Source organism: Brachypodium distachyon, chromosome 4, assembly GCF_000005505.3.
Source record: "Brachypodium distachyon strain Bd21 chromosome 4, Brachypodium_distachyon_v3.0, whole genome shotgun sequence".
NCBI lineage: Eukaryota > Viridiplantae > Streptophyta > Magnoliopsida > Poales > Poaceae > Brachypodium > Brachypodium distachyon.
The window spans coordinates 15,898,234-15,908,385 of NC_016134.3; the positions used below are offsets into that span (position 1 = coordinate 15,898,234).

Consider the following 10,152-nt stretch of genomic DNA (forward strand, 5'->3'; position numbering starts at 1 on the left):
TGGAGAATCTGCCTGAACTACTTATACATTGCTATTTGGTAGAGATGTAAGTGTAGGCTAGACCTTGGACCTGACAATGCAGTTGTAGATATATGTTGAGGTTCAGATAAGACATGTGCTTGTGAGGTTGTTGGTTTATTCAGTTAATCCGATTTTGCTATTGAGCCAATAATTACAATGACATCGATGAACGTTTGTGCATCTCTCTGCTTGAAAGTGTCCAATTTTGGCTAACTCTGTCTGGTGAACGCATTCTTCCATGCCAGCTGTGATCCAATCAGCTTGCCAATAAGATAGTGTTCACTTGTGGTATTTTATCTCATCTTTACCTGCATTGACACTAAGAAAACCACACATGTTCTAGATGGCTTTCCCTGAAGATCTGAAGTTTTTGGAGATGTCAGATCAGTCAAAAGTGATTTGCAGGGCAGAAAAAAAAACATTTGTTAATACGATCTCACGTGTAGTTGTTGTACCTCGCTCTAAACCTCCGCAATCTACTACAGCTTCTGAATACCAGAACTCTGAGCATTTGGTTCAAAAAATTAGGCATGTTAAAACAAGAAAATAGTGAGACATGGCTATTACAACTTGCTTGCTATAGCCAAGCTTGCTGAAAATTTCATAAGCGAATATGAGTTCCTTGGTCTAGAGCGCTGAAGCAGGTTTCAAGGGAGTGCATGTACCTTCAAGAATTGAAGCTAGAAAGACAGCAGGCTAGCTTTTGCTTCGATATCATTTTATGGTGTAGTCTCATATTTGTTTTTTTAATATGCATAAAAAGTTTAATTTCTCAGTATGCCCTGCATTTCCAAGATTTTACAGGAACCCGCTCATCACGAGCAAGTTTGATTGGAGTGAAAAGTCGAGGAAATGGCAGTTTCGAGCATGCAACATGCCATTCTGCCCTATGAAGTTAGGTCCATATTGTACATTGAGGTATAGATTTATTTTGCCCTGAAACAATTTCCCCCGCATATGGGGACTACAATCGTATGAGTGATTATATAAATTTTAAAACAAAATAAATAACTAGGCAATCTAAACATTGAAAGAATTTGATTTCCAGTGAACAAAGTTATGTAAATAATGCATTAAAATGCCTCCTTGTTGGAACTATGTCACAATTGAAATTTATTTTCTTGACGCGTACTACTTGCAGTAACACACCACAGAAATATCTGGAAGCTTGACTGTGAAAGAAGATCTACCGGGGCAGTCAACTAAAATTTGTATATGTCATCGATTTGTAGATATCCCTGTAATTAATCTAGCCATATTTTTGGGTTCTTCATGTATTTTTTTTCTTTTGCTAGCCACTGCACCCGTAAGTGATATTTACAATTCTCAAAACAGAGTTTATACCTAGATTGTTCATGTTGATTGTACTATTTGTTTTTCTCCCACGTTGTCTCAAGGAATTGGAGTGTGTACATGTACATAAGACTTATCTGATAAATAGTGACTACACATTAATCATTTCATTATTCTTTTTATTAAACGATAGATCCTTATTTGTCCGTTGCAACGCACTGGCATTTAACTAGTACGACAAATGTGTGATCGAGTGAGGATGCTAAGCCGGGAACTAACTTTTCTTTTGAGAGGAAATATAATTATGGTAACTCCTAAACAGATCGAGGACGGTAGAGACGTGAAGTCATGCTTTCACTAATTATGCTTTAGATCTTTCTTGCTCGCTGTTAAGCACGCATGGTATGTTTGATAGGAACAACTTATAAGCGAGACCTTGCAGGCTTATCTCGTGTTGACATCAATTTTAGTATACTCCCTCCATCCCATATAAAGTGAATGTGATTAGAAGACGTGTTCACATATAGTGATGTGAGTGATGTGTGCGTTCGTTGGTGCGTTATCTTTGTTATCTTGAGAGCATTGCAGTTTAAACCAAAGGATGAAAGTCACGAAAGGGGAAAGGTTGAGAACGAGGCAACCCTGAATGGAAAAGGCATGGAAAATGCCGGGTGGCTTACTTGGTTAAAAAGAAGAAGAAAACTAAATAACAACTTATAGATCCTCGTTGTCCTTGTCCACTCATGGTGCTAGTGAAGCAATGTACGACAACACATATTATAAGCCATCCTCAAAGATACAGGTTTTTTATGACAAAACCTGCAATTGGAGTAAGAAATGAACCTTGTAGAACCGTCCCTCCGTTCCTATAAAAAAAGGCGTATAAGTTTGTTTGCTAAGACCAAGGAGCCCACCTGCTTTCTCTAATTAATCTCCTCCTTACTTGTGCGCATTGTGCCTACGTTGGTCGGCTGCATGCAAAGCAAACCTCTTAATTAACCGTTGTGCATTCCCATTTATAGAATTTTTGAAGGAAACTTATACGCATTGTTTATTGAAATGAAGAGAGTAGCAGTAGGATATAACTCATCAACCACGGAAAACAAATGTAGCAGCAACTGAAAAACATGTGAAAGTGGATGAGGAGATCAGATAGTGAGGGATGAACGAGAGAATTGGCAGGCGAGGACGAGGCAGCAGAACAGGTCATACGGTAAAGAAAGAAGAGGTACGTAGACAACAACAAGTACACCTACATGCATGTATATCATTTAGGGCTCATTTGGTTACGAGTATTTTCAAAGAAAAACACGAAATGAGCAAACTAAGCGAATAAGACTTTAACTTTTTTTGTGTGTTCTCAAAGAAAACTCAACATCTAGTCAAATTTCGTCTTTTGTACAGGAACGAAACAAATTGAATTCTTATTTGTCAGCTGTCATCCTATAAATCCTACAGTCATCCTATAAATCCTTCCATTTTCATATGATCTGTTTCCGCCAAATCGATTAAACCTATACTCTTTTTAACTTTTCTTTTTGCGCAAACACTTTTTAAATTCCCGCGTCCAAAGAAATTTCCGAACCACGTTTTCCTTCCGAGAGGCCGTGAAAGTCAAATCCACCGTACATTTTTACATGTCCTGATCTAGGATGTGCTATCCACTCTCACCTGAGAATCGAGTCGGGATCATATCGTCAAAACAAATGGCAAGAGGGCGCGAGGGCCGGCTCACAAGCACGTGGCTACCCAATCGCGTCCCGTTATCTCAAGAGTTCGGGCCCCAGCTGCAGTTTCCGGACACCTTTCATTTACACTGACAGCTGGGCCCGCGATAACAGAGACCTACCTGCTCGCTCCAATACAGCGCCACACGTAATCGCTACTAGACACGTGTCGGGACATCGTCCCCCGGCCTCACTCCTACGGTTTCCGGTGTCCCTTTCCAGTACAGGAGTTACGAGCGAGAGTGCGTGACGCTTCAATCGCCGACACGTGGGTCCGTGCAGAGGGCCCACCTGTCGGTGACAGGCTTGCGGCGTATAATAACGCTTCCCCTGGCAACAGTAGAAATGCTTCGTCTACCTCCTCCTCTCACTGCCGCCCCCTTTCCGAGTCGACTCCTCCATTTCCTCCGTACTCCCAAAACCCGCAAACCCTAACCAACCAGTCGCCGCGATGTCGAAGGCCCAGGCGTGCGACCCGGAGCTCGGCGCCGCCGCTGCGGAGAAGGCAGCGCCGGCGGTGGTGAAGGTTCAGGTTCAGGTCCGCGCGCCGGGGCGGAAGAAGGTGGCGGAGGAGGAGGACCCGCGGCTGCGCTGGGCGTTCGTGCGGAAGGTGTACGCCATCCTCGCCCTGCAGTTCCTCTTCACCTCCGCGATCTCCACCGTCGCCTGCCTCGTCTACCCCATCCCGCGCTTCTTCCTCGCCGGCACCGCCGCCTCCTGGTCCGTCTACGTCGCCATCCTCATCGCCCCCTTCCTCGGTACGCTCACTCTTCCCGGCCCATCTCCTCCCTTTCCCTCTCTCCTTTTCCTAGGGTTTTGATCTCCGGCGCTGCGTTATGAATTCTGATGGGACGGTGTGTGGCCGATGGCGATTTTCGCAGTGATGTGGCCGATGCTCAGGTACAGGCAGAAGCACCCCGTGAACCTGGTGCTGATGGGGCTCTTCACGATCTGCACCAGCCTCAGCGTCGCCATCGCTGCCTCCACGGTAGTTGGTAAAGATGCAACAAAACCCCCTCCTCCATTTCCCCCCTCCATCTTGTGGATTGTGATGCGGTGTATGTCTTGATTAGGGATTGAGCGCTACGTATGCACAAAATTTTGCTCGTTCTTCGACTAATTGGTTGTCTCCATAATTTGGTGTTGCTAGCAGGTCAATTGTTTTGCTGGATTGTGATTTGCATGGGTTTCTATCCCCTACTGTTGTTAGGTTTATTGATAGATTGTTTAACAGAGCAGACTGGTGACATGGATGATTAGGCCAGAAAGGAGCATGCTAGTTTGTTTCTTTTGTTGCCGAGGATGGTGTGCGGCATTAGGAGCATTAGTTTAGTTTTGTATGGTTCCCTTTAGGACCATTCCTATTACCTGGGAGATTATGATATTGGGGTAGTGTGTCAGACTGTCAGATAACCAGTCTTTAATATGCCTTCCGAGTGCCATGGATAGGTTTTTGCTGGTCTGATCCTGGACCCAGTTAGACCATCAATTTTTTATTTTGAACGAACAGAAGGGGGGAAGGATTAAAATAGTCAAATGGTTGCAGAGTTGTAATCTGGGAACAAATCGAGGAGTTTAGCAGAACTAATTGAACCATTATCGTGTGCTGTGGTCTTTTTTTAATTGGGAAGGTGGTGGTGGTGGGATGTGAAAATGGTAAGATCAACTTGAAATCAAGAACATAACTCCAGTTATAAAGACACCACAATACCACATTCATCTGTGGGTGTGCAGAGTTTTCTGTTTTATAGATTCTGGACAATTTACAATCTTTGCATGCATTACTTGCAATTTTTCTCAGACAGAGCAACTGTTTGTACATGTTGTTTGTCGTCGAATGGTGACTCCATTAATATGTCTCATTTCAGTATTGTCCGTTGTATCAGTAAGCCGCCATGGTTTCTTTCACCAGTTGGCATGCATTATCTATTGTTCAAGATTATTAGTCTGTATTTCAATACTGTCTCTCCTCTATTTATGTACTTCCGTACAATCCATTCACGCCGTTCAAGTTCAAGTTAGTGTACTACTGTTGAATTGACAAATTAGCCAGGATACGAAGCCGGATGCGAACCCCTTCTGCAGTCAGTTTAGGCCATTCAATACTCAATACTGTTGTAAAGATAAGCCCGTGTTTCATGCTCTATTTGTTTCGTTCTGATGCAGATCTACTTTCAGAAACTTTAGCTGTACTTGTTATTTATTATTGGCTTGGCTATTCTTACTTTATGCTAAGATTAAAGTGCAAAACTTAGCTATATTTTATTCCACTGTTCCTGGTGCCTGGCAAAAAAATTCCCTACCTTTCCTCCTATGAAAGAGTCAAGTGGTGGGTGTGATCTGTCACGTCTAAGCTCCTTCTATTGTAAAAGAACTCCTCACCTCCTTGCAATGTTGATGCTTGTTTGCCATCAAGGTTGGGATAAAATTGCTAGCAAATACCGCTATCATGCAATGCTGGTTTTGTATAGTAAAAAAATTATATAGCAAGTAGTCTATTTTTTTATTTATCCTAGCAATGAACAGGCATTTAGCTGGTTAAGATTTAACTGCCTCAATGATTGAACTGCCAGCAAGTTCTCTTGTTACTTCCCTGTTACTGGTGCCTGACCTTTGTTTTCCGAGCTCTTCCGTACCATCAGAATCTAACATTTTCTTTGTTATTTTCGCAACAGGCAGAGCGGTTCTTCAGTCTGCAATCCTCACAGCTGTTGCAGTCATCGGCCTCACCCTTTTCACCTTCTGGGCAGCCAACATGGGCCATGATTTCACCTTCATGTTTCCATTCTTATTTGTCAGCCTCCTCGTGCTGCTTGTGTACCTCCTCATCCAGGTTTGTCCTACATCCCGTTGTTTATCTACATGGACATTGTATCTCTTGTTCTTCCCACTTACAGTGCAATTTGATTTATCTTCCCAGATGATGGTTCCACTGGGAACGGTTGGCACGACTATCTATGGAGCCCTTGCCACCGTGATCTTCTCTGCTTTCATCATCTACGACACCAACATGCTTGTCAAGCACCACACCTACAATGACTATGTTGTAGCCGCCATCTCGCTCTACCTCGACGTGATCAACCTGTTCATGGCCCAGCTCTTCTGTGCTATCCAGTGATCTGCTGCCACCATCTCACTCCCCAACAACAATGCTCGTCCAGTACATGGCTTCATCAACAAAGTTAGTTACCTACTTACGCTTACCGAAGTTCCATACAGCGGTGTAGCTCTTCAGAGCTGGAGACCCTGGATCTGTAATTAGTGGCAGTTCTAGCGAGCTATGGTACATTCTGTTGCCGTGACAGTCGTAGATATTATGGGACCTTGTGATATGTCATCACCTTAGAACTTATCATCAGATTGCTGCATTAGAAACTTGAAATGGAGATCCTAATGCTCGATTAGCCATTCTGGTGTGTTGATGATTTGTTCTGTTTCATTGACGTGCCCTTCTGTTCTGTTGAATTTGACTACTGCTAGTTTTCTTATTTCTGTGGAATACTATACACAACACAACACGTACACTGATCTTAATCTTATGGGGAACGTACAAGAAAAACACGGATCCGGTGATCCTATGGGAAACTTGGACTGTGTGGTTTCTAGATCTGATAGTACTACAGGACATGCTTGATTTCACTCCGTTATTTCTTTTACAAATTCAAAGTACTGTCTGGAACCAGAAGAAGGAAACCAGCATGAGGAGCACCAGCAGCCTATGTGCCGGCGGCGACGAGCCGGCTGCGGCGCCGCTCTTCTGGATGGTGAAGGACACAGGTGCCGGCGGCGGCATGTTCGGGTCTGAACCGTTGAGTATGTTGATCCCGAGGCCGGAGCAGTCTGTTCCGAGAGAACCTGCACGGTCGAAACACCAAACCGCCGGCGAGGCGGCGATGCGGCGTTAGTTGAGTCAAAGTAGCACAGCAAGTCGGCACGTTCATGCTGATCTATTGTCACTCACACTGGCGGTAGCAGGGGTAGGCGTCGTCGTCGAGGAGGTTCCTGAAGCCGTCACGGCAGGCGCAGCGGTGCGCGAAGCCTGAGCCCGCCGCCTTCTCGCAGCTGCCGCCCCCGCAGTACTGCAGCAGGCAGGCTGCACGGTTGGAAGGTTCAGGGTTAGCATTCAGTAGGGACTGGTTGAGTAAATGTTTATAACTTGTTGTGAAGTGTGATCCTCTGAAGATATCATTACGATCGTAGATTGAGAGGTTCGTCAGGGACGGTGCTACTGGTGGCGGCAGTGACGGAGCTGGAGGTGCCGGCTCGTCCCGGCACGAGTTGTTGATGGTGCCTGCCAATTATGCGAAAGGAGATCAATTCCAAGTGACTCATCAAGTAGGAATAGCGTCTACATCACATGTAAACCTGCTGTATGCCCTTGGACTTTGCATAAAAAGCATAGCAATTAACTTGGGAGTTGGAATTCCTGAGTCCTGACACGAGAAAACTGCCGTACGTGCATGCGTTGAACCCTTGAATCAAGAGTTCAAGGCAACTGACTATCCGACGGAAATTTCAGGCCCGTGATGGCGATGTCGACGATCTATGTACTACTACTTTCTAGTTTATTAAGATTTGACCACTGTAAACCTGCACCGGCGTGCCATGGCGACAAAAACATTTTAATCCATTCTGCTACTGTTCCTTTTAAAGAAAAACACATAGAGATATTGGTTCGAATTTCGCTTACAGTTTGGTATGACGCACGAGAGGAAGGGGAACTCCGTGTCGCCGACACTGAACCGGCTCCACCCCGGGTTGCACCGGCACGCGAACCCGAACGCGTAGTCGCCGGACTCGGAGCAGCTCCCCATGCCGCACCTCACCTTGCCGCACTCCCCATCTGCAAATCCACAACACCACCGTGTGTGCATGGGAGAAGGAATTGAGAGAACGAAAGGGATCAAAGAAGAAGACATCAGCGGTTGTAAGCTTGTAATGTAACCTGCAGAAACTCCTCGTGGCAGCAGCAGCAGGGCGGCGACGGCGTGCAGAGACATCAGCGCGAGGGCCGCCTTGGCGAGCCTCATTTCGTCCTCCCGGTTCGAGACTTATCTGATCTCTTCTAGTGCTCCGAAAAATGAGTTTGTGTGGGGGGCAGCTTGCTGTACGAGGACGAGGAGTTTATAAACAATTTGGGAGCTAACCGATCACTGCCGGACGGGCCAATAAATTTGGCACGCACCCGTGTAGACTGTAGAAGAACAATGACCGTCAGATTTGGCGAGAGATGGCGGACTTAACGAGTTACTCTCCAAGAGCCAGCTGAGGCGACCTGCCTGCCTTCCTGCCCGAGAAGAGATTGCATTGCAGGTCCAGGCTCGTTTCTTCCAGAACATGAGACAGAGACCTCAGATTTCTTTCTTCAGCGTTGATTAACGCCGTCGGTTTGGTCGAGATAACTGAATTTTCTCTGCTCATGAATGGACGGCGCCTGGGTTGATAAAAGTGCGACCCTTTTTCATGTTTGGTGCATGCTCGAAACTCGATAGTTCTTTTTTTGTTTTTGAGGACGCAAACTCGATAGTTCTTGCTTCTCGAAACATGCATGCATACTACTTTATTTGTTTGTTTTTGCAAAAGGATTTGCTGAGAATGAAGAGCTCTCGTGGAGCGCTCCAATATATGGCACGACTACACATTACAATGTGGAAACTTTTGATTAGAGATTTTTTTTTTCTCTTCAGAGTGTCTATTTAGCGATGTACTACTATTTTCCATTGACCAGTTGACAGATTTTTTTTTTAGGTAGACGACTTGCCAGATTTTTAGACCTTTAAATTTTCATCAAGGACCTAGAAATACTCTAAAAGGATTTCTCTGGATCGCAAGAACCAAATAAACTCCGAAAAACTGTAGATTGATATACCATGACACGATTGAGGACTTATTCGGTTCACAAAATTTTGAAATCACAAAAATTGGAAAAGTAGATGATTGCAATGTCATGCATGCTCTAGAGAAGATATCCAGTGCTCCCACCCGGGTGCTACCATGCTCCCAACGCACGGTAGCATCTCTAAAAAGTTTTTAAAAATTTCAAAATAAATTGAGTAGATTCATAAGATATGTGTCTACCATGTCACAAATTTTCAACTCCAAATTTATTATACATAGAGAGAAACAAAAAAGACAAATACAAACATGAATACTGTCAGAAATTTTGTCTTTTGTGTTTTTGTCTTTTTGCGACCTATTCACATCTGAATTTGTCTTTTCTATTTCTCTTTGCATATAATGAATTTGGATTTGAAACTTTGTGACATGGTAGACACATATCTTATGCATCTACTCAATTTATTTCAATTTTTTTGAAAACTTTTTAGTTGTGCTACGGTGCGTTGGGAGCACGGTAGCACCCTAAGGGCTGGGAGCGCTGGATATCTTCTCGCATGCTCTAGTCCTTGGAATTTTTCAATGATGTCTCACTTAATTTTTAGAATTCTTAGTAATTAGATCAATTTAGACACAATTCTTAGGAATTTAGCATCTCTATTCTTGTGAAACGAATGCCACGTAGGGAAAAAAATTCTAAAGATTGAAAACCTGGTAAAATCTTTTAAGAATCCTTCAAACCGAATGAGCCATTAATAGTATAGAAAAAAACACATTAATTGCTTCAAAGAGGGTATGTTTGGATGCTACACGGGGATTCTGAGGTTAGACAAAGATGAAGAGGAGGTGTATTGATACTTTCAAAGGAAAATTTCCATTGATTCTTCACCCTTACTTTCAAATACAATAGGCTTTCATTTGTCGCGCTAACCCTTAACCTTCTAAAAATCAGCACTCCCCATTCTATATCCCTCGACTCTCAGACAGGATTCCTCTCGTCAGTATACCTTGTCTCTGCCTAGTGCGACGCACAAACGTTGCCACTGGCCGGTTATGCACCGTGCCCTCGCCTTTGCAATGTCGTCAACCTCCAACTCGCCATACATGAAGAGATTGAGATAAATAGGAAAGAAAAAGGGGAATAAGCAAGTGTCTGGTAATGTGTTTTGACTGCAAGCGAGTTGATGTACACAATTATGTGACAGGCATTTGGCCCCATGTTGCCTCCAGACAAATGAAAAACTAGCAAAACTGCAAAAAGCTCCAATTTTGCCGA

At 44.1% G+C, this 10,152-nt stretch overlaps 2 protein-coding genes across 2 annotated transcripts; one reads left to right on the forward strand and one right to left on the reverse strand.

Annotated features, from left to right (window-relative positions):
* The first annotated feature begins 3,392 nt into the window (after positions 1-3,392).
* On the forward strand, positions 3,393-6,449 carry LOC100831461 (protein LIFEGUARD 2). Its single transcript, XM_003575876.4, has 4 exons — positions 3,393-3,799; positions 3,923-4,036; positions 5,717-5,874; positions 5,962-6,449. Exons 1-4 carry the CDS (start codon positions 3,493-3,495, stop codon positions 6,157-6,159), a joined length of 777 nt encoding a protein of 258 aa, XP_003575924.1. The 5' UTR covers positions 3,393-3,492; the 3' UTR covers positions 6,160-6,449.
* On the reverse strand, positions 6,211-8,138 carry LOC104584953. Its single transcript, XM_014901913.2, has 5 exons — positions 7,987-8,138; positions 7,732-7,884; positions 7,234-7,332; positions 7,003-7,134; positions 6,211-6,896 (listed from the first exon to the last, which is right to left on the reverse strand). The coding sequence occupies exons 1-5, from the start codon at positions 8,069-8,071 to the stop codon at positions 6,703-6,705; spliced, it is 663 nt and encodes a 220-aa protein (XP_014757399.1). The 5' UTR covers positions 8,072-8,138; the 3' UTR covers positions 6,211-6,702.
* Between the last annotated feature and the right edge of the window lie 2,014 nt (positions 8,139-10,152).